General features: G+C 62.6%; 3 protein-coding genes across 3 annotated transcripts; all 3 read left to right on the forward strand.

Moving 5' to 3' along the window:
• The first annotated feature begins 5798 nt into the window (after positions 1-5798).
• Positions 5799-6650, forward strand: LOC147527128 (gap junction beta-5 protein-like). The gene has a single exon (XM_086626061.1). The coding sequence runs from the start codon at positions 5799-5801 to the stop codon at positions 6648-6650; it is 852 nt and encodes a 283-aa protein (XP_086482187.1).
• An 8313-nt stretch (positions 6651-14963) lies between these two features.
• On the forward strand, positions 14964-15770 carry GJB3 (gap junction protein beta 3). The gene has a single exon (XM_009990264.2). It carries the CDS (start codon positions 14964-14966, stop codon positions 15768-15770), a length of 807 nt encoding a protein of 268 aa, XP_009988566.2.
• Positions 15771-19638: 3868 nt separating this feature from the next.
• GJA4 (gap junction protein alpha 4) lies at positions 19639-20670 on the forward strand. The gene has a single exon (XM_086625941.1). It carries the CDS (start codon positions 19639-19641, stop codon positions 20668-20670), a length of 1032 nt encoding a protein of 343 aa, XP_086482067.1.
• The last annotated feature ends 5025 nt before the right edge of the window (positions 20671-25695 follow it).

Here is a 25695-nt window from a genome sequence, read left to right on the forward strand (position 1 = left end):
AGACTTCGACCTGTGGGTCACCCGTTTGAATGCCGCCAAGGTCAGCGGCAAGGGCAAAGATGGCATTTGAGTGATGAGCGTTTGGCCAAACAACCCAATACAGAGGTAACCGGGCCCGTTCGCAGCAGTCAGCGAGGGCTGAGGGCTGGGTTGGACCCTGCTCCTGCTTTGAGAGCATCCCGGGACCCTGCCCCTCCCCACCTGGGCTTTTGGAGCGGGCGACTGCCCACGGTCCCCTCCAGCTTATGTTTGCCCTCCCCATTCTTCCCTTGCCGTCCTTGCAGGGCCATGGTCTGCACAGGCTGGAAACGCTCTTATTTCTGCCCTGTTAGGGGCAAAGTGCCACAGCAGCATCTCCCTTCTGTGCCCGCTCACTTGCATCCCAGCGCAGAGAAAGGTTTTGCAGGACAGACGTGCCCTCTCCCTACTCGCCCTGTCCCCTTCTCTGCTCACTACCATCAACCGCCGTGATTCAGGTCCCTACCAACCTTGTCCCCATCCTCAGCCACCACTGACCACGCGAATTTATCTGCTTGGGAGCAAGCCATCGCATTGAGTCAGCTTGATTCCATGATTAATTTAGCTCTCCCTAGAAATAAGGTTACTCCCTGCAGTCTCACTTAGAAATATTGGCAGATTAATGGGTCCTGGCTGTGTTAGGTGGCTGCCACCAGGCTCTGGAGGGTTTGCCTGCTCTCATCCAGACAGCCCTTGAATATGGGTTTGCCATAGGAGACCCTCTGAACAGCCCCCGCGTCCCTGCACACCACCGTGCTGGCACGTGAAGGAAACCTGCACCAGGGAACCATTAACAGCAGCAGCTCTCCGGGCAGCTCAGGGTCGATGCTGACACAGGCAGCAAAAGGTCCTTCCAACACCTTGGTACTGGGGGTTCTTGGGGGTGCAGCACATGGCTGCTCTGGGCTGCAGCGCCCCTCACCCCTGCCGTGCCAGCACCGTGGTTTAATTGCTGTCGGCCTCATTAGCAGTACCATCTTGTCACCATCCTCCCTTTAATCCCAGCCTCCCTCCTTCCCCAGCAGCGCTGCGTGAAGTGCTTTGGGTGCAAATCGCCCCAGGGCCCTGGTGAAAACAGGGTTTGGAGCCCTGGTGCCCCTCTCCCTGCTGAGCCCCCGGCCGCGGTGCCAGGGCTGCACCAGCTCTTCCTACATGAGCGGCAAGGTCAGCCCCATGGCGCGTGTCCCTCAGCCACCAGCATCTCCAGGACTTTTCACCACCTCTTGCTGGCAGCCCCTGCCCGAGCTGGAGGCCCAAAAGTTGGGGAAGTCCCTAGGAAATCCCGGGGAGTTTTGCAAGGCTCCCAAGGCGCTGGCAGCGTGCAGAGGCGGTGAGCCAGGTGGGGGGACCGCCGGCTGCAGCACGGAGCCACCGGCCAGTGGATGGGATCAGGGAGCTGGGGGGACCAGGACTGACCTGGGCACAGAGCAGCCAGTTTGGATGCAACAGCCACAGGTGCCCGTGCGACTCTGCCAGTGGCTCAGCCAACATCCAGCCTGCTCTGCGTGTGTTTAGTTTTCACTAATCTGTTTGGGGTTTTTTAATTATCTGCAAACAAGGTGCCTTCTTCGTTGAGTAGCAGCGGTGCTGGGTAACGCGAGCAGCAGGGCGGCTGGTCCAGGCAAACGGTGCTTCCCCACCGCCCGCTTCACCCAGGACCTATTTTTCTGTATTTATCCAGCACCAATAATGAGATTCCGCCCCACTAACCAGCATCCTCGTGCACCAGCACAAACGATTCCTGCTGAGCTGGTGTGTAAAAGCCTTTCGCAATCCTCTTTGTGCTGCAGACCCGAAGGAGGGTTTAAACATGAGGTTCTTTAATAAGATGAAAACAGCCCTTTCCCCACCCGTTTTCTGCTCGCCCTTCCCCGCCGCAGGAGCACTGGGGCTGTCCGTGGGCTGACGGGTTTCCCATCCACCCAGTGACTCCCCTCCCTGCGCCGTCAGCACCATGCCGGTGTCGTTGCAGCAGCCGGAGGAGGCAGGAGCTCAGCGGCGGCCGGTGCCACTCGGCAGCAGCTGCTGGCCATGGGTGTTTGGGCTATGTCCCCCAAAACTTCTTCAGTTGAACTTTTTCTTTCCAAAATCAAACTTTTCAGCAGCAAACCCGGCTGTCACTGGTGGTTTCACCTGATTGAAAGTGCAGCAGAGCCCCGGGGACCTGCCCGGTCATCGTGGTGCCCAAGAGTGGGGTTTGCTGGGACCCTGTGAGCCCCTGGAGCTGGTGAAGCTCAGTAGATGGTCCTGGAGAACCACTGCATGCCCGTGGGATCCTTCACCAAAGAGAGGACCCAGACAGCTCACCCTTCGCAGCACAAACATAACCCACATTTTCTTCCTGGACTATTATTTTTAATTCAAGCCAATAACCCCAAACATGTGCTGCCCTCCCAGCACGCCCCAGCCTGGCTGCAGGACCCTCAGCAAAGGCTCCTGATCCTGGAGATGGGCTGGAGAAGGCAGGGACACACCACCCACGGGGTGTCAGGCAGCCGAACCTGCTGCACCCAGCGATGCCCTCGGTTCCCGGGGAGCGGAGCAGCCTCCAGCTCTGCTGAGGGGGTGGAGTAAGAGGCACAAGGTTTGCTGGGCTTCACAGCTGCAAAATCTGCCGAGGAAGGGACTAAAAGGACCAAAAAAGCTCTGAATATTATTATTATTATTATCACTATTGTTGTTGTTTTACGAAGTGGAAAAACTTCTCTTGCGATTCCAAAACCTTCAAGGAAAAAGCAACCTGCATGTGGCCCAAGGAAGCATTTTACTTTTCTGTTTGATAATAGCAAGAGTCCCTGCAAAACGAGCTGGACGGAGATGCCCCACGCAGGGCAGGCTGCCCCGTGCACTTCAAGCGGAGGCACCCTCGGGCGGCAGGATGGTCTCACCCATGACAGACATCGGCACAAAGCACCGGTGCCCTGGAGGAAACCCTGTGCCTCGGTGTGTCCGGCAGGAAAATGGGTATAATCCTATTTACCCACCTCCTCCGGAGCTGGTCGTGGTGTTTGATTCATGTCAGGAGCCGGGCTGGTGACTCCTGGATGAACGATGCTATATAAATGCAAAGCGTTATTAATATTTCACGTTGCAGTGAAAATGTACTAACGGGGCTCGTGCGGGGAAGACGAAGTGCTGCCTTTAACGCACCTCTGCATCCCTGGCACCATGCACCCACACGAGCTGGCTGGTTTTGGGTGGTGGAGGGTGCAGCCTTCAGCACTGTCCTTCTGTCTCTGGCAAGCTGAAATCACCAGCAGATGTAAGCAGTGGGACAGTGGGATGCAGCTCTGGCTGCGGGAGCTGGGTGCCCACCAGGACAAGGGCAGGGGCTGCACCTGGAGCTGCTGGCTGAGTTTTCTGCATCTCGCCAGCAGAAACTGCCCATCATGCCCGGCAGCTCCCCAAAAAGAGGGGGTTTGAACCCAGAAAACAGCAGAGAGCCACTTCGGACATCCACGAGCCTGGGGGTGTCTGGGGCAGAACATCTTCCCCACTGCTGGGTGCTGGCGGGATGGGTGCTGCTCCGTGCCCCCCCTGCCTACCCCCGGGAACCCCCTCCCCGACACAGCCACTGCACGGGCGTGTTAAAAAAAGTAAATAAAAATGGGCTTGTTTGATTCCAAACTGCAGAACTCTTCCCTGGAGCCATCTGCAAACAGCGGTAATTTACTCTACAGCTGTTTAGATTTGTTTCTCTACATTTTTTTTTAAAAAACTCAGAGGAATTGCAAATGAAACGTGTGTTTGCTCCTCAGATGACTCCAGCCGCACCTGAGCTCTCGCACCCAACGCAGCAGCACCCACTCCTTGGACCCCCACCCATCGGACCCCCACCCATCAGACCCCCACCCTTGCTCTGTGCTCCCAGCTGTGCTTCAGAGCTGGGGGTCACACCTCAAACAGGGGGTTCTCTGAGCTGGGGACTCATCTCGGGAGGGCTCCCAGGCTCTGGCAATGGGATGATGGGGAAGAGACTTGTTCCAGCTTGCAGGTGAGGGGAAAACAGGAAATGTGGTTAATTAAGTCCCTGTGAAATAATCAACTGCCGCCCACTCTCAGAAGGTGGGGAGGGATAAAGGCTCTTAACTTCAGAGTTGTTGCCATGGTGCAAACTTTGAGTAAAAAAGGGATTATCGAGGAAGGTGTTGGGCTGAGCGGCTCTTGGTGCCACGTTCCCAGGGCTTCGGCCACGTCACCCTGCAGGTCTGAGCGAGAGGAGCTGGGGATGGGATGGAGGGACCCCAGGCCATGCTGGGCATCCCGGCGTTCCCGCGGCAGCTGGGGCCACACGCCCTGGGCCCATGCTCCTCCCCGCTGCGGGACGGCCAGCGCAGCCCTTCCCTGCATGGCGGCAGGATTGGGCCCCTGCATGCTGTGGGACGGCCCTTTGCCCCGGGAAACCTGGCAGCCTATGGGACACGTGGGGATCTGCCTCAAACCTCATCCCTTCCCCCTGGGAATCTCCTCCTCGCTTCCAGCAGCCCAGGGATGACTCACGCCGTGCCGGCACCTCTCGTACTGCGTGATGCGCTCCCGCCACGGGCGAGCACCGACCGGCAGCAGCGCCGGCCTGGGCAGAGGGACGCCCAACAGGTAAGCGGCACGATAATCCTCCTTGCTGCAGCCCCCAGCCCTGGCAAGGCAGCGCTGGGGCTTGGGAAGGTGCGTCTGCCACATGCTGCAGAGCCTGACCCGACGCCAGGGTGATGGGCATGTTCTGGGCTGCTGCCGGCAGTGTGTGCAGGGAATGAGAAATCTGGGGTTTGACCCAGCGAGACGGGAGCTGCTGGGTCCCACGGGAGGTGGGTGCCCGGGGAGCAGGCGCATTGCACGGGCCGGGCAGTGCGGAGCAGCGGGGTGCGCTCACCCCCAAGAGCGCTGCCAGAGAGGGGGACTCGTGTTATTTCACTGAGAGGTAAAATGTTCACGGAGAGTCGGTGCCAATCGCAGCCCCAGGAGTCCTGCTCGGCCGTGGCCCCGCGCCGTGTGGGGTGCGTTTAGCCAGCACGATGCAATGCAGGGTCCAAGCAGCTGCCCGGGGTCCTGGCACTGGTACGGGCTGAGATCGGCTGGAAATTGGTTATCGTGGCTGCCCAGACCTGGGTTGGCACCTTGGCGGTGCCTGGGGCTGTGCAGCCCCCCCCAGCTCACCCGCTGCCTCTGCTCCGTGGTGCCCGCTCGCCGTGCTGTGCCGTGCCTGGCACTGCCTCCCCGGGCGCGTGGGCACGACGCGGGTTGGTGCAGGGCTTCTCCGCACCGCCCCGGGCGGGAGATCGGAGGCGACAGCAGATTCCAGCGATGGGAGAGGACGCAGCGGTGGAGCCGCAGAGCTGCCGGGTGAGTCACGCTCCGGCTGCTCCTATTTGTCATCTGCCTGGGCCAGGCACGGCAACGTAAGGAAAATTAATAACAAATACCTGGGCAACGAGGCGAGAGATGGGGCGGGTGGCGCAGGACGGTGGCGGGCACAGCCGGGCACGGACCATGGCAGGCACCGGCTGAAGGATGCTTGTTGCCGTGGCAGAACCAGCCAGACCCCGCAGAGGGGGACGGGCTCTGCGGAGACACGTCGCCCAGACCAGGTCTGTGCCCGGACACGTGTCGGTGCGTGTCCTTGTGTGTGAGCACAGGCCAGGGATGGTCCCTGCGGCCGTCCAGGTGGGAGCACAGTTGGCGCTTTGGGGTGCGTAAGGGCGCGGATGGGGACCCCTCGCTGCTCGTTCCGTGGGACTGTATCTTCTCTCTCCTGCCAGGCTCGCTAACGGGATCGGGGGACCATGAACTGGGGGGTGTTCGAAGGGCTCCTCAGCGGGGTCAACAAGTACTCCACAGCCTTCGGCCGCATCTGGCTCTCCCTCGTCTTCATCTTCCGCCTGCTGGTCTACGTGGTGGCAGCCGAGCGGGTCTGGAGCGATGACCACAAAGACTTTGACTGCAACACGCGGCAGCCTGGCTGCTCCAACGTCTGCTTCGACCACTTCTTCCCCGTCTCCCACATCCGCCTCTGGGCCCTGCAGCTCATCCTGGTGACCTGTCCTTCCCTCCTGGTCATCATGCACGTGGCCTACCGGGAGACCAAGGAGCAGAGGCGCCGTGCCGCCGGCGGGGACGACTGCCGCCGCGTCTACTTCGACCCCGGCAAGAAGCGAGGGGGGCTGTGGTGGACCTACCTGCTCAGCCTCATCTTCAAGGCCAGCGTGGACGTGGTCTTCCTCTACATCTTCTACCGCTTCTACAGGAACTACACCCTGCCCCGGGTGGTGAAGTGCGAGCTGCCCCCCTGCCCCAACGTGGTGGACTGCTTCATCTCCCGGCCCACCGAGAAGAACATCTTCACCCTCTTCATGGTGGTCACCGCCTGCGTCTGCATCGTGCTGAGCCTTGTTGAGGCCATCTACCTGATCGGCAAGCGGTGCCGCGAGTGCCTCCAGGCCACCGGTGGGACGAGCCGCCGGCACAGCCAGGACTGCACGCTCTCCTGCACCGAGCCCGTGGGCACGGGGGGACAGGTCTTCCACGGGGTGGACTACAAACCCGCCATGGCCTCCATCCCTCCCACATCCCCCTCCATCCCCCTCCATTCCTCAAGCCCCGACGTGCTGCCCGAGGAGGAGGAGGCTCTTCCCTAGAGCTGCCCAGGGGAAAGTGTTAGCTGCTCGCCCGTCCTGCACCCTCCTCATCCTCCTCCTCCTCCGTTCCCCCGGCGCAGAGGCTCTGGGGGTGGCAGAACCTCAGAGTCGGGCTGTGCCCGAGGGCTCTCTGCCTCTCCCGTGCTGGGGAAGGCACATGATGTTTTCTGCTGAATTTGGGTAAAGTCAGTGCTGTAGGACACATGTGGTCCCCGAGAGCCGACAGGGACAAGCAGCTCCGCGGCGGCTGTGAACCGGCAGCAGAGTCCAGAGGTTGAGTCCGTCCCAGCCAGGCTGGCTTAGCCGGTCCCAGGTGTATCCTTGCAATGAATAAAAACCTCTGTCCCTAAGAAGCGACGGCCACAGTGGTTGTTCTGCTCCTCGGGCACAACAAGGCCAAGGGGCTGCATCACCCCGGAAAGGCGTCGCTGCTGTGGCCAGCTCCGGGCTGGGTTTGGAGCAGCCGTGGTGACAAACCACTGGCCGAGGCTCCAGTCTGCTGACGAAAAGCCACGGAAAAGCTGAGCAGCCCCTGGAGCTGGGCATGAGTGATGGCTTTGGCCAGAGGCGAGTGTGCCATGGCTGGGAAGGTGGGTTTGGGATGCACGGGGCGTTACGAGGTCTGCGCTGCCGGGGAAGGACTTGCCCTCGCACCCAGCAAGTCAATGGCAAAACTCTTGCTGCATTCACCAGGCACTGGATGCCAGCAAGCAAGGAGGACAGCTTAACTGTCTCCCTGTAACCCCAGGCTTTAAAACAAATAACTAAATTCTTGATTTCAAATGGGCTGCTGGGCACAGGCGGGCACACCCAGAGGCGTGAATGTTCCCAGGACCCATGGTTGCAGAGCCCTTTGTGCCCGCGGGCTGCCAGGGACAGGATGGAGCCATTCAAACCTGTCACAAATTACCAAACCAGCTCGGAGGTGGCGGGGAGAGGGGCCAGCCAGGACAGGCGCCTTCGACCCCCCACTCCAGGGAACCCCTCTCTGTATCCCCCCCACCCCACATAAGCCACATCACAGGTGTCAGGGCCGTTTCAGACTGATGGGATCATCGTTAGTAGCACCCATTAGCCAGGTGGGGACAAGAGCCCGTGCCTGGTGCTGCGCCGCCGCGGCAAAGCACAGGGGTGTAGATCCAGCCGGGCGGGCAGAGCCTGGCGTGGGCTGTTGGCTCTGCGTGCCTGGCCAGAGCAAAACAGCCGAATAAAGGAGAGGAGGAACACCCCAACCATTGATTAAACAATAACATTAAATGGCAGAATATGATCTCTTTTATTGCTATAATACGTCGCGTTCTGCCGTGACTCAGGCGCCACTGCAATTTCTAAGGCCGTCGACGGTAACTGAGCATTAGCCGGGACGGATAATTAACAATAATTTCATGGCAAATGCACTCGTAAGTAACATTAACATTGAACGTGCAGCTCGATCTGTTACTGATTTCTCTTTATTTAGAGGGTGCCATTATTATTTTTTCCGTGAGCTCTGGCACCCCGGCACTCACTGGCGCTGCCACAAAGGAAGCGGCACGGGGCGGGGGATGCCATCGCGTGTCGGGTCACTGCAGCTACCGCCGCTTTGCAGCACGTCTGACCCAAGGAGCCAGCTCCCACCTGAGACCCTCACTGGGCAGAGCAGAGCCCCTTCCCGCAGCCCACCCTGGGGAAAGGGACCCACCTGGACACGCTGAGAGGTGCAGAGGGACGGCTATGGCCGGGGGGATGCCGAGGGCTGTGGCACTGCCAGACGGGAGGGCACAGACCAGCCCTGGGGGGATCCGTGCCACTGGCCCGGGACCCACTGAGCACACAGTGGCTCCTTGTGAAGACACGGGTGAGTTTGGAGACCTTTGGGGTAAGAGAGGCAGATAGTGAAATGCAGGTGGGTTTCTTGCCTCTCTTTGAAGTGAAGCTGTGCTGATCTCCGCCTTCCTTCCCTCTGCACTTGTTGGTGCACTGGCTGGATTTTCCACCTGAAAATGTTCTTTACTGAAGCGTCTAACGTCAGAGGAGACAAGCTGTTCTTTGTGTGCAAGCCATGGCCTCTGGTTTGGAGAGCTAGGGCTGGGCTGTTTGTTTTCCAGCAAGCCTGGCCGCTGTTGACCAAGGTAATCCTTGATTAGCAAAATCCAGAGGTGTTCCCCAGCTGCAAGCGCTAATCGCTGCGAGATGAGCCCCAGAGCAGCCACCTGCCCGCCCGCTTCCGCACATCAAAGCAGCAGCCGGACCTGCTGCCCGTTGCGAGAGACCCGACCATCCAGTTGCCATTTGTTGTTGTGCGGCTTCGTCTCGCTCCGAGCAAGCGTTGCAGCAGCTCCCCAAAGCTCCGGGAGTCTTGCGCCATCCGGGCTCGGCAGCAGCTGGCTGGACAAACGGGAGCGTTTGTCATCTTCTTTCTGCTGGGTTCTGTGCTCTGCTCCAAGGGCAGCTGAGTTGCCCCAGTTGGTGCTGCAGACTGGGGTGCTGGAGGCCTGGTCACATCCCAGGATGCAGAGCGCTGGGATAAGAGGCAGGACCAGCGTCCGCGGGAAAGTGAATGAACTGGGGGATGTCACAAGAAAAGCTGCACGTTTCCCAGACTTTGTGTCCCCATACAGGGGATTGCATTTGCTTGTTGGGGTGCCCAGAAGGCCCCCTGAGTTTTAGGGAGAGGGGATTTAAAAGAAAACCATCGTTAACTCCAGCCCAGCCAGGGGCGGGGGGGCTCGTGTGCGTGGTGGTGCAGGTCAGGGCAGCCTCACCTTCCCAGGGGGGGCTTGTTTCTTCCCTGCTCCAAAACCGCCTGTTTGCTGGGAACTGAAGAGAAACTCTGATTCCTGTCCAGCACGCCGGAGCGAGCGGCGGTGCCGGCTCCCGGGATCCCACGCCCCAGCGCTTGCGGGGGAGGTCTGCTCCTCGGGGACACGGCCCCGGAGCGGGATGGCCGGGATGCTGTTGGCAGGCAGGGAGCTGGAGGCAAAAGGCAGGGCTGGGTCCCAGCCCAGCGGGCAGCGAGTGCTGCCTCCTGCCATGCCCCATTTAAGGCCCTTTTAAAGAGGTTTTGAGATTTTCCTGCTGGTTTGGCAGCTGCCTGCTGCTCTGTTCGTTTTTTTCCTTTATGGAGAACCCGAGGTCAGGGCACGGGAAGTCACTGGGTGTTTTTAGTGTTCACATCTGGCACTGAGCCTTTCACCCATCACCCCACCACTGGAGCAGTGATGTCCCAGGCACATTACCCAAAGCTCCTCCAGGGGTTCTCTGGTGCCTAGAGATGCCAAACCACGTTGGCACCTTGTCCCTATGCCCAGGCTGGAGCAGTTGGCAGAGGGATGGTGGAGGGCACGCAGGGACTTGCCCTTTGCTGGGATACCCAAACACCCGGCTCAGTGCTGCAAAACACAGGGTGACTCTGTTCCCCACCCAACCGCCTTAGGGGGAATCTGCCCCTGGCAAAAGGCACCTGAACTTTCTCCCTTTGCTTCCTCTTGAAATGCCAAAATTTGCCAGGCTGCTGGGGGGACCTGGCCCCACTCTTCACCTGCCCCTCGCAGGGTCTTACCGTGGGGCAGGGAGCTGCTGCCTTAGCCCGGAATTGGACCTGCCCACAGTTCTCTCCATCTTCCCTCTCTCCTGGGTTTTTCACCTCGAACGCAGCCCCCAGATTCCTGGCGGAGCTGCTGCCACGCCGGCTCTGTACCGCATTGCTCGAATTCCTGATCCTGCCGATATGACGGGGCAAAGGCAGCTCCCGGGTGAGGGGGGGCTCCCGGCTGCTCCGGAGCCCTCCCTTCGCTCTCCTCCGGGATGTGGGTGCCTGTGTCTGCCCCCTCCTCTGCGCTCACCCCACTCCGCACCCCCATCCCACCAGGGTTTGCTTTGGGTCATCTCGGCCCCCTCTCCCTGCCATGTCCCCAGCCTTTATTTGACCTCCCGGAGCCAAAAATCTGCTGGGTGAGCGGCTCCTGCTCTGCCAGGAGCGCAGGGAGCAAACCTCCCGCAGCATGAAGCACCCGGCAGAGCCCTTCAAACGGATCCCCATGGGAGGGGTGACACTGGTGAGGCGTCGCATGGGGCTCCGTGGGCCGGGGAGCGCCTGGGAAAATGTCCTGGAGTGGTGCCAGGACAGCCAAGAGGCTGGATAAACCACAGGCAAGTGGAAGCGTGTTCCTGCTCAGGAAATGAGGCTGCTCCGGAGGGTGCCCACCCAGTGCACTCAGCCTCCTGGGAGCAACTGGTGCTCTGGGGAGAGGGAGGGTCCCCTTAGGGACACGTTCCGCATCACAGGAGGAGAGGACCAGAGGCAGCTGGTGGGGCAGGGTCCCACTGCAGGGTCCCTGCTGCCATGCTCCGCCACCTGGCATGTGCCACTTTTTGGGAAAGGTCTCGGCCGGGCCGTGGTGGCACCGGCAGGGCGGTGGCTGCAGGTTGGTGATACCGACGTGCTATTGCAAAACTCTTACTGAGGCAAAATCATTTAAAAAGTGGGTTAGAATTGCGTAATTTGTGATTCTTAGCAACAGTTGCTGGCTGCCCTGCAGCTGGGGGATGGTGGGAGCCTGGTGTCAGTCCCCGGCTGCCCTGGCCTGCCCGGGGTGAGCACGACCCGTCGCCACCCACACAGGGGCCGGAGCATCACCTGGCAGGAGCTGCCAGCGTTGCTCGCAGAGGAATCCGGTTCCGTTGATCTCCCTGCAGGATTTGACCCGCCTTTATTGTTCAGCCCGAGCGTGTGCATGCATGTGCGCAGACAAGAACCTCCGCGGGAGCTGTTTGCCAGACTCACCCAGTTACTGCCAACAGAGCAACCCACCCTTCCCCTCCCCACACCCGCTCAGCGCCGCAGACAAAACCTGGGCACGCAGGAGGGCTGCGGACAGCACCGGGAAGGAGCTTCCCGGCTCCGAAGGGTGCCTGGATCCGGCCACCTCCCTCCGGCACTTTACCCCTGGGCAGGTACCTCCAGTGTGCCAGGGCAGAGGCACGGGGCGCTCCCAGGGGTGTTGGGGACCTGCAGGTTGTCGGGTGCTAACAGGGGTGCAGGTGGGAGCTGTGTTACAGCTGGGGCAGCGGTGGCCGAAGGTGGGGACCCCGACAGTGCCGGGGTGCCTGGCCCGTGGGGCTGCGCACCTGGGGGGTGATGCAGGGGGATGGCACAGCGTGGCACCCCGAGGAGCAGGAACGGGCACCCCAGGCTCTGCTCCTCTGTCCCACTGCCCTGACGAGGGGCTGAAAGAGGCTGAGCCCCCCCAGGAGAACGTGCACAGCCCCTCACTGCTGTGTTTACACCCCAGGCAGGAACCGGGTGCTTTCGGGCCCAACGCCCTGCACCCACGCGGGGCAGGACCCGGCAGTGACGCAGTGGGCTGGCATGCTGGGGGCTGGCGAGGGTGCTGGCCTTCGCGGGAGGCAAACCAGCGCTGCAGGCAGAGCTGAGCACACCTGGAGCATTGCCCCTGCTCTGCCTGGCTGCCAGCCAGCGCCAGCCGGGCTGCGGGGCTCCCGCGGCACCGCACACAGCACCCCAGCACGGGGCTCAGCACGGAGCTCGCGATCCCCTTCCTGCCCCGGTGCGGGTCCATGGCCGGAGCCAGTGCTGGGCTGAGCTGGGCAGGTGGGTACTGGGTAGGTGGGTGCTGGGCAGGTGGGTGCTGGGCGGCATTGCTTGTAGGGCCCTGGATGGGTGCATTGGCAGGCTGGCGAGGGGGCACTGGCCCTGGGGGCATGCAGAGGCTATGGGCTCCACCATTTGCACCAGCTTTTGCCTGAGGAGGGGAAAGCTGCAGCTCCTCTTTCCCAATTTTAAAGTGAAGGGCTGGGCGGGAGCGCAGCGATCGCTCCCCACCCTGGCTACCTGCCACAGGTTTGCCGAGGGGGAGGATTTCCCAGTTTCAGCCCGGGCGGCGGGCAGAGGTGTGCAGGGCTGGGCAGAGGCGCTGCCCTGGCACTGGGCACATGCTGCCACGGGATCCCAGCTCGGCCCCACTCAGCTCAGCCGTGCTTCTCGGTGTGTCCCCGGGCCAGGAGCGTGGCAGCGACTTCAGGGCTTGCTGTGGGGTGGCCCTGGCCAGGGACGGGCTCCGGGCAGCCCCATGGGCTCCGGGCAGTGCTCCAGGCTCTGTTCCTTCCTTGCAGCCCCAGGACGCCTCACCGTGCCACGCAGCCCTCCCCAGACGGGGCGACCCTGAACGCCCGTGTGCCATCGCACCCCTGGCCATGCCCTACGCCGGGAACTTCCTGCCCCACAGCCCCCGGTGAGCAGGGAAGGAGCCGGAGCCTTTTCCAGGTACGTCTCAGAGGGCACTGGGTCGGCAACGGGCAGCGGCTCCTTGGGATCGGGAAGGCGAGTGCGCGGTGCCAGCTGACCTGGGTGGCTGGGGTGGAAGGAACTGGCATTGGGGCTGAAAGAAATTTTTAATCTGGCCTGAATTTGCTCCTGGGCTGCCCTGCACTCCCCGGGCAGGCTGCTCAGCAGCCAGAAACAAAGCATTCGTCTGAAAAAAAAAAGTATTTTTCTTACACAAAACCTCTCTTGTAGAAAATGCAGAAATAACATGTTGGGGCTGGTGACATTTGGGATGTGTTGCCCCTGGAAGCATTTGCTGGCCACGGTGCCGCCTCCCCAGCTGCACACGGGTCCCCCGGGCGTCCCAGCCCGGGCCCCAACCTGCTGGGCCGGTCGCGGCTCCCGCAGGGCTTCGGCACGTTCCTCCCGCCGGAGCCGTGCGAGCTCCCGGCGCTGCGGACCCGCGGCAGCTCTGCGGGCACAGCCGGACCGTCGCCGCGGCGGGCGAGGAGCTGACCCGCAGCGTGTCCTCGCCGTCGGGCACAGACCCACAAAACTTGGCAGTTCCTTGCAAATCTGGACTAGCAAAAGCAAAGAGGCTGCAGAAAGTCTCCTTGGAGAATTGCTGGAACTCGGCTTCCTCCTTCGAGAGCTCGGCCCCCCCCTGCTTACCCCGGTGCTTCGCTCTGGTCTTCAAACTCCGCCGTGCTCGCGGCAGCGGCACGGTGCCTTACTCAGAGCAACTCCTTAAAAGCCAGCGGTGCGGGGCCAGACCCAGCCCGCCGTCCTGGGAACCCTCTGGCACGGGAGACACCTTTACAGCACGGAGCCAGCAGCTGCCAGCTCACCTCTGGGTAAAAATCCCCCGGGTTTTGCAAATGCAGGCAGCAGTAAAGCCCCAGGTCGGGCTTAGCTTGGGCAGCCCCAGGCTGAGCCACGGAGCCGGTTTGGCCGGCGCGGGGCCGTGGCGCTGCCGGCAGCGCTGTCGGGAGCGGGGTGCCAGGCAGGGCGACACGCCGGCAATGAGCACGGACTCTCACTTCCAGCAGCCCCGCTCTCACTCATGCTCCGGCTGTCTCGGGCATCGCCTGTGAGACAGAAAACCAGTCCCTGACATGTCCTGGCATCCCAGCTCTGCAGCAGCCACTTCCCTTTCGGCTCTCAGCTTTAGCAAAGCACAGTGGCCAGTTTAGCCCATTTTACCCGTGAAACTGAGGCTCAGGGAAGGCTGGGATCAGCTGGGACCAAGACTGAGATCCTCTGGAATCTGCACGATGCTAAAGGTCCCCATCCATCCCCAAAACACGCTCGTGGAGGTCGTGCAGGGAGCGGGGCTGAGCCACACAAAACCCTGGGCAGGAATGAGGATGAGCATGGGGAGCAACGAGCAGGAGCCGTGCTGGTCCAGTGCTGCACCCCGTGGGCAGCGGGAGCCTTGGCAGCCAGGAGGGAACTGGCAGGGTGCTGGGGATCCCTCCTGGCATCAGCCAGCCGTGCGCCTGCGGGCAGTGGGGGAGAAGTAAGAGGTAGACAAGGATGGAAATGCACCGCAGGGTCCCTCCCGTCCCGTCCCAAAAGATCTGCTCACGGCACTGGTGTCCACACAAACTCCTGCTTTACTGCCGTGCCCCGCAGAGCCGTCCCCACCGGCCACCTGGCATGACCTCCTCATGTTGATCCTGGCCCGCTCCCAGGGATCGCGCTGCCAGGTCACACCAACGTGCGCAGTCAGGCTGGGGGCTCGGTGGCTGGGACCTGCCTGGGTGTCTCATCCCACACCACAAATCCTCCACCAGCAGGAAGTGCAGAGAGGTTGAGTCACCGCTGACTGTCACCGGGAGAGCGCAGGGCTGGGCTCTACTGTCCACCAGCAGAATGGTCCCCTCACCCCAAATGAGTGTAACATGGTAGGGGAGAGAGTATGGGAGGTCAACAAGATTAAGTGCAGCAATAGATGAGCTGCCCCGTTGCTGTCTCCCATCGCTCTTCACCCACCGCTCCTGCTGCTGTTTCTCCAGGTTGGGTGACTCTGGCCTCCGCCGGCCACCATGGATTGGAAAACGCTGCAGGCACTGCTCAGCGGGGTCAACAAGTACTCCACGGCCTTCGGCCGCGTCTGGCTCTCCGTGGTCTTCGTCTTCCGTGTGTTGGTTTACGTGGTGGCAGCCGAGCGCGTGTGGGGAGACGAGCAGAAGGACTTCGACTGCAACACGCGGCAGCCCGGCTGCACCAACGTCTGCTATGACCACTTCTTCCCCATCTCCCACATCCGCCTCTGGGCCCTGCAGCTCATCTTTGTCACTTGCCCTTCCCTCCTGGTCATCATGCACGTGGCCTACCGGGAGGACCGCGAGAAGAAGAACAGGGAGAAGAACGGGGAGAACTGCCCCAAGCTCTACAGCAACACAGGCAAGAAGCACGGCGGGCTGTGGTGGACCTACCTGCTCAGCCTCTTCTTCAAGCTTATCATAGAGATCCTGTTCCTCTACCTCCTCCACAAGATGTGGGACAGCTTTGACTTGCCACGGCTAGTCAAGTGCTCCAACGTGGATCCCTGCCCCAACACTGTGGACTGCTACATCGCTCGGCCAACCGAGAAAAGAGTCTTCACCTATTTCATGGTCGGAGCCTCCTCCATCTGCATCGTCCTCACCGTCTGTGAGATCTTCTACCTCATCTTCAAGCGGGTTGTGCGGCGTGCGCAGAAGTGGAAGAAGTCCACCAAGCGCTCCGTCAGCTACAGCAAGGCCTCCACATGCCGGTGCCACCTCAAGGCAGAAGAGAAGGACAACAAGTCCCAGACCAGGTGTGTAGCAGCCCTGCGGGCCTCGGCTCCCAACCTGACTGCTGTCTGATGGGGTGCTGGGAGGGGAAGAGGGAAGGAGATATGTCTGGGGATGGCTGGCCCCAGAGGTGGCCACCGGTGATGCCACCACCAGACTCTTCAACCAGGATTTCGATGGCTCTAAAGCAGAAGAGGACACATCCACAGGAACTCTCCTGCTTGGAGCCATGGGCATGTCCCTGGGTGTCCCAGTGGAGTGGGACGGGTGGGTGCCAGCTGCCTGTGGGCATGCCTGAGGGTGTCCGTTCTTTCCACAGAGGAGAGGAGCTGTGAGCTCACCCATCCCAGCCAGTTCACCTTCCCCCTGGCACAGCAGCTTCTCGAGCCTGCTGAGTCCCCGAACCCTCGAGAGTTGACCCGTGTGAAAAACTACTAAACCCAACAAACCAAAGTCCCCAAGAGCAGCCCGCGGGTGCCCGAGCAGACGCAGGTAAGGCGAGGGCAGCCCCGGAGCTCTGCCAGCTGTACGCGGTGGTGCCACGGGACTCGGGCATCACACCGACGCACAGACGCCGTGCACGACTCTGCCGAGCAGCCGGACCCTCCGTGGCAGCCAGCGCTGTCCGGCCCGGCCGAAACCTGCAGTGGTGAAGCCGTTGAGCCTGGAGGGCACACGGGCAGGGCTGGCAGGAGGGAGTGTGGGGTCTCCCATGTCCCAGCAGCTTCTCTTGGGTCCTCCAGCTCTGTTGCTCCCACGCTGGGTACGAATGCATCGATCGGTGCCCAGTCAGGGCTGGTGTCACCCAGCGTGGTGACAGTCCCCAGTTTGCCAATACTGGGGCAGGAGCTGCTTCTTCCCCTTTGCTCACACAAGCACCGTGCCAATGCCCTGCCCACGTGCCCTTGCTGACTCTGCTGCTCCCCTCAGAGCCTTCATCCCCCCTTCCCTCAGACGGACACGCCACGTACAGCATCAGTGAGGGATCCAAAAAGCCAATAAACGTCCTGTTGTTTGTAGACACTGAGGTCTGCTCTGCATACTGTAAACTGGGGGGACTGGAGAGGGCAGAAAAAATGAATTTGCCGAGGTTCCCCAGGAGCCCGTGGCCTGCCCAAGCTGGGGTGCCAAGGGTTGAGGCTCAGGGCCAGTGTGCCAAGGGTTGAGGCTCAGGGCCGCTGTGCCCAGTGTCCGCCCGCTCCACCTCCTCCCAGCTTGTCACACATCATTAAACTTCAATTCACCAGAACCGCACGCTGGTCCCCAAGGAAATCAAGGAGGGATCAGCATCAATTATTTACTAAACCTTGATAAATATTACAATAAATAGAAATGATTTCCATTTAATCTCTCCTTAAGCAGCGCTACATGGAGGGTCTGCTGGTGCTCTGACCAGCCGTGTTTCCAGCCCTGCTCAGCCCACGTGAGCGTGTCACGGTGTGCGCTGACACAGCCAGGGCTCGTGCCGCTGCGAGAGGCCGTGACAGCGAGGGTAATGTGTGACGTGTCTCTGTGCCAGACACGGAGCAAGTGCTTCCAGGGTGGGCTACTCCTGCGGGCACTCCAGCACAGAATCCCTTGTGTCACCTGGGAGATGCTCCAGGAGCTCAGACAGCACAGGGTGTCTGACCGGGAAGCAGCTCTGGCTCTGCTTTTGGACACCCACTTGCCTCACTGGGGACCTATGGCTATGTGGGTGACCCATGCTGGGCACCATCCTCCTGGTGGGTAGAGCAATATGGGAGCTGGCACATCCATGGGTGAGGGCAGCTCCAACTCCTCACAGCTGATCTTTTCCACCCGTCGAAGGCTGGCGAGGTGCAGAGCATCACTAGGGAACGGGGCCAAGGGGGGGCCTCACCGTAAAAGCAGATGTAACCCCGGAGTGGTGGGAGGGGGGAAGCAGTACTCACGGTTTGGGCTGGCTGGGAGATGGATGCTGGGCACCGCAGCACCCTGGTGCCACAGCATGGGGTAGCACATGGGTGTCACCTGAAGCACAGCAATTATTTTATATTAAACATAATGATGCTGTTCCAGCCCTGCCCTCCGCTCAGCGGCACTGTCTGTGAGGAGGAAATGCCACGTCTCCGTGGGCAGAGGCGGCAGCTCCCAGTTGTGTGCTGACTGGCCTAGTTTCTGGTGTCAATAGCCCCAGCCCTAACCCCATGCCCCTGATAGCCCCATGCAGCCCATGCCAAGCGTGCCAGCTTTCTGGCCGCTGCAGGACAGTGGAGGGGGGGGCACACACAGGGGTTTTGCCCCCCCGAAGTCAGCAGGACTTAAGCCTGTGCATAAAATATCAGCATCTGCCCACCCGCTGTCCCCCTCCCCTTGTTGCGGTGCCTCCGCGCCCCCCTCAGCGCCCCGTCTGGGCCCCCCGACAGCAAAGCTTCTCTTGGAACCCGCTGGCGGGTCCCAGCCCCTGGGTCCCCGGCGGAGCAAAGCCGGGAGCCGGCGGGGGCGGCGGGGCCGGGGCAGCGCCGGGCTCCGGTGTGGCTCCAGCACCACCCAGCGCCCGGCGCGCCGCACGGACCCGCGCGGGGACCCGCCGAGCCACGGCCCGGCCGGAGCGGGCAGGGGACGGAGCATCCCCGGGGACACCCCGCCGCACGCCCCGGGGCATCTCCCCGGCCCTGTCTGCCCTGGTGCCCCCCGCCCGCGGTGCGGGCACCAAAAGCGCGGTGGCTTTAGGGGCGCGCAGGGGGGGTGACGTGCTCAGGGTCCCACCCGGGGGCAGGGTCCGGGCACCCCGGGCGGGTCCCTCTCCCGCTCAGCGGGTTTGCCCGGTGGCGGAGCCGCAGCCGGGGACGAGCGGGAAGGGACACCCGGGCTTCCCACCGACCCCGCCGGCTTCAGCCCCGACGGCTCAGTTGCCCCCGAGGGTCTCGGCTGTCCCCGAGGGTCTCGGCCGGGCGGTGCTCCGCGGACCCCCCGCCCCGCCGGGGCCGCCCCCTTTGCCGGGGGCAGCGGGACGGGGCGGCCCCGCACACCTGCGGCACGGCGCTAAGCCCCGGCCCCCCGTTTCCTGCCCACGCCCCTCCCGTCTCCCCCGGGCCCCGCACGGCCAGAGCCGCCCAGCCCGGCCCGGCCGCTCACACCCAGCGCGGCCCGAGCCAGGCGGGACGTGCCCGGCGCGGCGGAGGTGAGTGCGCGGCTGCGGGACCCCCGGCGGCTGCGGGACCCCCGGGACATCTGCTCGGGGACACCGGGTTTGGGGGTGGGGGCACCCCCATCGCTGGCACCTACTGTCTGCTTCGGGGCACCCTGCACCACTCGCACCCACTTTTGCTTCCAGACATCTCCTCGCCCCACCGGGGCTGGATGTCCCTTTAACGGCCCAGCTGGCACCTCTGCCCCCTTAATTGGCAGGGGTTAATTAGGAGCCGGGGCTGCGGCCGCGTCCTCTCTCCCAGCTGGGCTGCAGGGCCGGGCTCCCGCGCGGGGATGCGGGCTGGGCTGCACCGGCAGCCGGGGCTGAGGCTCAGACACGCCGGGGGCCCCGGAGCAGCATCGGGTCTGCGTGCGGTGAGTGGTCCTGGGGTCCTCAGGCCGGGGAAAGCCCTGGGCAAGGGGGAGGGTTCTGGGGCTGGGGTGCCATCGCCCCACAGCAATGGAGCTGCTGGGGACTGGCGCTTCGGTTTGGGGTGAGCCCTGAATAGGCATCGGGGTGGCTGCCGCACCAGGGCAGCGGCTGTAGGAGACACAAATCTGGGCTGCTCCTGTGAGCTCCCCCCATGCCCTGTCCCTGGGCACTGTGGCCCTGACCCCCCAGGGCAGCCCCCAACCAGCCGAGCAGCGAGCCCTGCAGCCGTGTCTCGAGAAAGCTGGGGTTTCGGTAGCCCCTTCTGCCCTCTGCTCTCCAGTGTGGACAGAGAGAATTGACTCGGCTCCCCTCCCCTCCTCTCTCCGCTGGCAGAGACACGAGGCTCCCTAGAAGATGGGTGACTGGGGTTTCCTAGAAAAACTGCTGGACCAAGTCCAGGAGCACTCGACTGTGATCGGGAAGATCTGGCTCACCGTGCTCTTCATCTTCCGCATCCTCATCCTGGGCTTGGCCGGGGAGTCCGTCTGGGGGGACGAGCAGTCGGATTTCGTGTGCAACACCAAGCAGCCTGGCTGCACCAACGTCTGCTATGACAAAGCCTTCCCCATCTCCCACATTCGCTACTGGGTGCTCCAGTTCCTCTTTGTCAGCACCCCAACCCTAATTTACCTCGGCCACGTTGTCTATCTCTCCCGGAAGGAGGAGAAGCTGAAACAACAGGAGAGCGAGCTTCGGGCCATCCACAGCAAGGACCCAAAGATTGAGCAGGCCCTGGCAGCCGTGGAGAAGAAGATGTCCAAGATCTACATGACAGAGGATGGGCGGCTCAAGATTCGAGGGGCACTGATGTGGACGTACATCATCAGTGTGATCTGCAAGAGCATCTTTGAGGCTGGCTTCCTTGTTGGCCAGTGGTACCTGTACGGCTTCTCCATGGTGCCCCGCTACGTGTGCAAGAGGGACCCCTGCCCCCATCAGGTGGACTGCTTCATCTCCCGCCCCACTGAGAAGACCATCTTCATCATCTTCATGCTGGTGATGGGCCTGATCTCCTTAATCTTGAACCTCCTGGAGCTTTTCCACCTCTGCTGCAAGAACCTGCTTAGCAACATCAAGAAGGTGTCGGTGCCCGCTGGCCCAAGCCGAGACACCTTTGCCGATGACATGGTCTCGGGTCCCTACTCGCCCAAGCACTACCCCTTCCTGCCCATGGCCGAGAGCCACACGCCGCCCTACCAGGCCTACAACAAGCTCTCCAGCGAGCAGAACTGGGCCAACTTCCGCAACGAGGAGAACCTGGCGCTGGGCAGCGGCAGCAGACCCCTGTCAGACCCCTATGCCCCCCCGGCTGCCGAAGCCCTCGCCCTGGAGGAGAAGCTGTGTAGCCGTCCTGGGAGCTCAGCCTCCAAAAAGCAGTACGTCTAGTGCCGGGCTGGCCCCGGCCGGCCGAGGGGACCTTCCCTGGTCCTGTTGTGCCAGTGAAGGTGGTGGCCACGGGCAGGCAGCTGCCTCCTGCCCGGTGCTGTGCCGTACGGCCGGACCCACTCCGGAGGCTGTGCCCGCACAGACCTGCCTGCCCCTGGGATGTGGTGCTGGGGAGCGGAGCCTCCGCTCTCTCCTGTTCTCCCCACAGACCCTGCAGGGAAGGAAACTGCAGAAAGTTCCCTGGGACGGGGTGTCCCTTGCGCCTGGCCATGGGAAAGGGAGAAATCCCTGGAGCTGCATGGCTGGGAACGGGCTGTCCCCGGGGCAGTGGCAGGAGGCTGCTGCCCCTTGGGAGCCGTGGCTCGGCTCGGGGTTTGACGGAGACCCCGCTGGCGTGAGAGCCGGGCGTGCGGCCGTGGGAAGCCGCTCGCCTCCAGCCTCTGTGCGGAGCGGGCTGAGCCCGGGGGGGCCGGGGGGAGCCAGGCTGGGGCAGCGCTGCCTGACAGGTCCTGGCCTCCAGCCCCGTCCTGTTCTGTGACCCCGGCAAGGAGCCAGCGGGGCCAGTGGCTCCTGCCCAGCGTTTGCTGCAGGAGCTGCCCCCTCCCCGTGGGGTGGGGGGGTTGAGCCCCCGGCAGCTCCCAGCTGGGGCCCCGCGGTGACCGCCTGATCCCGATGGCTGCAGGGTCACTGCTCGGGTGCCCCGGGAGTGCGAGACATCCCCCTGCCTCCTGGCCCTGGACCTTTTCCCATGTGATGTGTGTCTCTAAGTTATTTTTAACCTGCTGGCCCGAGCACGGAGCTTTCTGCTTAAAGGTGCCGTTGTGGGGGGGATCTGGGGAGCTGCATCCAGCCTGGCCATGTGCCTTCAGCCCTGTGGGTTTTTTGGGAGGAATTACCCTGGCAACTGCTGGTTTGGGGGGTTCTGGTTTTAATATTTTGCACTCATCGTCTCCTGCTGTGGGCTGAGGTGCTGGGGTTGGGGGGAAAGGGAAGAACCACCTGCTGCCATGCGAGCAATCGCCCCAACTTCCCAGCCTGCCGATGCTGTGACAGGGGAAGGTCCTGCCGTGACCGAGGGGCCGTGGGTGCTGTGTCACCCAGGCACCCACACGGGATGCAGGCACTGCCCTCAGTGCTGTCTCCTCTCCCCCCCAGCAGACTCAGTGGTGCATCTTGCTGAATAAAGTTGGATGAATGAAAGAAGGTGAAGCGTGGTGTGACTGTGTGTCCTGCAGCCCCCAGCCGTCTCAGGGAGGGTGGGTAAGGGTCTGGTGGGGGGGGAACTGCTGTCCTGTGGGTGAAAGGGAGCATGGACACCTAATTGTGCTCCTGGTGCCACTGAAAGCACAACCCTCCCTGCCATAGTGTGCTGTCCCCTTGAGCCCATCAGCCCAGGGGCTGTAGTGGGGCTATGGTGGCACAGGGCTCCGGTGGCCCAAAGCAGAGCTCAGCCCCACTCCCCATGTCCCGGCTCTGCTGCAGATAAACCCAGTGGAGGCCGTGGAGCTGCTCGTGGCTGCATAATAGGTGGAAATGAGCTGCAGATAACGGCACACAATGCGGCTGGGGCTGTTGTTTAGTTTCTGCAGCCCAGGGCAGAGCCTGCTCTCAGCCGAGGGCCTCTTCAGAGGGTGGGACAGACTAAAAATACCCTGGGGAAAATGAAAAATGGGTGATACGGGGTTATATCACTGCCATCGGCCACTGGAGGAAGCGGAGAGGGAGGCACCCGGCTGTGCTGCCCTTGGTGCAGAGCCTGGGCTGGCAGCCAAGCCCGCCCTTGGCCCCCTCCCTGCTGGGGATAAGGGGGTAAAATCCCCCGGGGTGGGGGTGCGGGGTGCACACTACAAGCTCTCAGCACTCCATAAGGATGCTGAGGCAGATCCCCTCCGGAGGGACCCTGCTCCCACCGTTACCCAGCGGGGACCCCGCGGAGCATCCCAGTGCAATGGGGGACCACAGCCCAGCGCTCACCAGGCACCAGCAGAGCTGCAAAGCCCCACGGCACTGTGGCTTTCGGGGGAGAGCCCCGGCACGCTGGGCCGGGAGGAAACGCTCGTGTGAAAGGTAACGGTGCAGCCACGCCGCGTGTTTACGCGCCGGCAGCGCTTCCCCGCTCACCTCCCCTCTCCTGGGCTGATATTTTTGTTGGCACCGGGGGAGCATCACGCTTTTCCGAACGTCCCTGCAAGGTGGAAAACAAGACGGCCGAGAGCCCCCTTGCCTGGACATGGTGCCCAGCCGCGGGCGCTGCGCAAACACGGCTCCGGCCCCGCTATTGTTCCCGTGTTGTGACAAGGCGGCTCGGGGCGGCCGGTGTGACCCCACGCCGCCGGGACCAGCACGCCAACAACAACAGCGAGGGGCTCACCTGTGCTGCAGGGCCGGGGGGGGGGGCGGCCAGTGCTGCCAGCAGCCCCCCAGAAGGCGGGCAGGCGGCCCTTAGGCAAATAAAAGTTTGCAGCTGATAAGGGCGCGGGTCGGCCCTTTGGCACGGCGCGGGGACAGATAGCGGCCGGGCGGACACGCACGGCCTTTCTCACACCTCCGTGCTCCCTCCTGAGTAAACAGGCCCCCCCGGTCCCTTTCTGGGAACAGCACTCGCCGCCCCGAAGCCCGGCCCCATACCGTGATGCTGATCGCTGCTGGATCCAGCTATGGGATATCGGGCAGCGTGCACAGCCCCGAGGATGTTCCATGATGTGCGGGCACCGTGACCCACCGTGGCCGCCCAGCCATGGACGGTAGCAGCACCCCGGGTACAGCCATGGGGTGGGGGCACAGCAGGGCTGGTCCCGTGGCCACTTGCAGGCTGTGACCCCCGCGCTGGCCGAGCACTAAGGAGTTTAGCTTTCCCAGCATACAGAAAACACCAAGTGTCTAAATTCGACCCATTCGCAGGAAGAGCCGCTATGGGAGCGGAATTGCAACTGAGAGGGGCTGGGCAGGGGGATGCCAGCTGGGGACACACCATGCCCCCATCCCACTGGGTCCTCATCTGTGCCCAGGGCTCTGCTGCAGCCCCCAGCACCCTATATCCCACAGCCCCTCGGTGAGAGCGGGCACAAGCAGGAGCATCCTCCTGTGCCAGGCATGGAGCCCTGAGCCCTGGCACCCCGTGCCCACAGCACCCACCATCGAGGCACCACCAAACCAGGTACAATCCTGCCCTTAGCAGCACCACCGTCAATGGTGCACGAAGAAGGAAAAGCAAACCCCAAACAGCTCCCATCCTCCCCCCGGTTATGTTTAGCCCTCCACGCGCGCGCACGGCAGACAATACAGACCCGTGTGAGAACCGCGGGCAGGAGGAAATTCGCTCAATAGCCCCTACGACTTCCCGCATCCTGACATTGTTGATCCTCTCCGGTCGCTTACTCGTGTGTAGGCAACGGGATAGTGGTGCCCAGCACACCATGCCCACCCCGGCATGGGTCCTGTCCCTGCCAGCGGCTCTGGGCATCGTCCGATGCAGCAGGAGGGCAGGGGCTGCTGGCTGCACAGCCGGGGGCTTTTCCTGGTGTGGGGAGGTCCTGTGCTGGAAAAGCAAGGAGCCACGGTGGCCCCAGGGTGCTGGGGATGGGGAGTCAGCCCCGAGGTTGTGGCAGCAAGAAGAGGCGATGCTGGGCAGGACGGGATCCCCCATGCCTGGCCAGGGCTCGGGGGATGCCTCTGGATGCCAAACCAGCGCTGCTCCGCTCTCACGGCACTTCAGGGCTCCTGCCGACAGCAGAAAGGAGCCGCCGAGCCCCTGCGCCACGGGGCCACGGCAGGAAGAGGTGAAATGGGGACACTGGGAAAGGACTTGGCTGTGCTTGGGGAAAGGGCAAAACTGGAGCCTGGGAAAACAGTGTCAGCTGGCTGGGCAGGGAGCCGGCGTCCCCAGGGCCGGGGAGGATGCGCCAGGGGATGCGCCATTTGCTCTCCAGTGCGGTCGGGGTGAGCACCCTCCGTGTCTCGGGGACACCGCGCTGCCTGGACATCCCGAGCGCCCCAGGGTGACTGCGCTGCTGCAGGACAGGACCCAGGAGCACGAGTCCCTGCGGGCCCAGCTCCCCACTCCTCTCCTTCCCAAAGCGTCTTCGCTCCAGGCCTTGCGGGAAGGGGACCAACGGCTCCGAGCAGCCCTTGTGCCAGTGCAAGGTCATGGCATCCCCAGCCCCACGCAGCTGCTGCTTCCCTGCTATGATCTAACTGGATGCCTGCTGCGGCCATCCAGGTGTGCCATGCCGTGCCGAGCAGCTGGCAGGGCTCTCGCTGCCCCTGCCTGCACAGCAGCTGTCCCAGTCCCTCAGGGCTGACCCCCAGCGAGCTGGGGCACAGCTCACCCCCTCCACACACAGCCCCAGCTCACTCCCTGCATCCTGCCTCCGGAAACTGCCACCTGCTTCTTTCCCAAGCTGGTCCCAATGGACTCCCCCCTCCTCCCTGGGAGCAAACCCAGCCCCAAGCAGGGCAGAGGGGCTGCAGCTGCCCTCGGAGCTGGTAGGGAGGAAGCAGCAAGGTACCAGGGCCATGCCAAGGGCACCAAGGCCATGCCAAGGGCACCGCAGCTGGGTAGGGACAAGCACTTCCGCAGCTGCCAGATTCAATCCTTGCCCTGTGGCACCGTGCAGCTGCAGCCGGGCAAGCCCTGGGAGGATGCTCTCCCATAAAATACTGTCCTCTAGGTCTGGTGTGGCACTTGCTGCCCCACCTCGCACAGCCTCGGCCATGCTGCTGGCATGGCTCCTTGCCACATTCCCGCTGCGGCGCCCGGCTGTGCCACCCTGGGAAGAGCTGGATTACCAAAGTGCTGCACCAGACCAAGGTCTTGAGCTTGAGCCGTTGTGTCCAGGCTCAGGAAGCCAGTTTTTTGCCATAATGGTTTATTCAGCAAAGTTTCCTCTCCCTCTTCATGAGCCATGGAGACTGCTCACTCCAGCCCTGAGAGCTTGCCGGCTCCTATTCTTGTCCAGCCGGCACTTCCCGGGCAGCACATTGTTGGGATTCAATGGGAGGAAGGGTGGGTTTACGGCACCAAGG

This window comes from Tauraco erythrolophus, chromosome 24 (genome assembly GCF_009769465.1).
Source record: "Tauraco erythrolophus isolate bTauEry1 chromosome 24, bTauEry1.pri, whole genome shotgun sequence".
NCBI classification, from domain to species: domain Eukaryota; kingdom Metazoa; phylum Chordata; class Aves; order Musophagiformes; family Musophagidae; genus Tauraco; species Tauraco erythrolophus.

Bases quoted from the DNA above. Each gene is read 5' to 3' on its own strand.
- LOC147527128 (XM_086626061.1), top strand. From the start codon at position 5,799: ATGAACTGGGGGGTGTTCGAAGGGCTCCTCAGCGGGGTCAACAAGTAC.
- GJB3 (XM_009990264.2), top strand. From the start codon at position 14,964: ATGGATTGGAAAACGCTGCAGGCACTGCTCAGCGGGGTCAACAAGTAC.
- GJA4 (XM_086625941.1), top strand. From the start codon at position 19,639: ATGGGTGACTGGGGTTTCCTAGAAAAACTGCTGGACCAAGTCCAGGAG.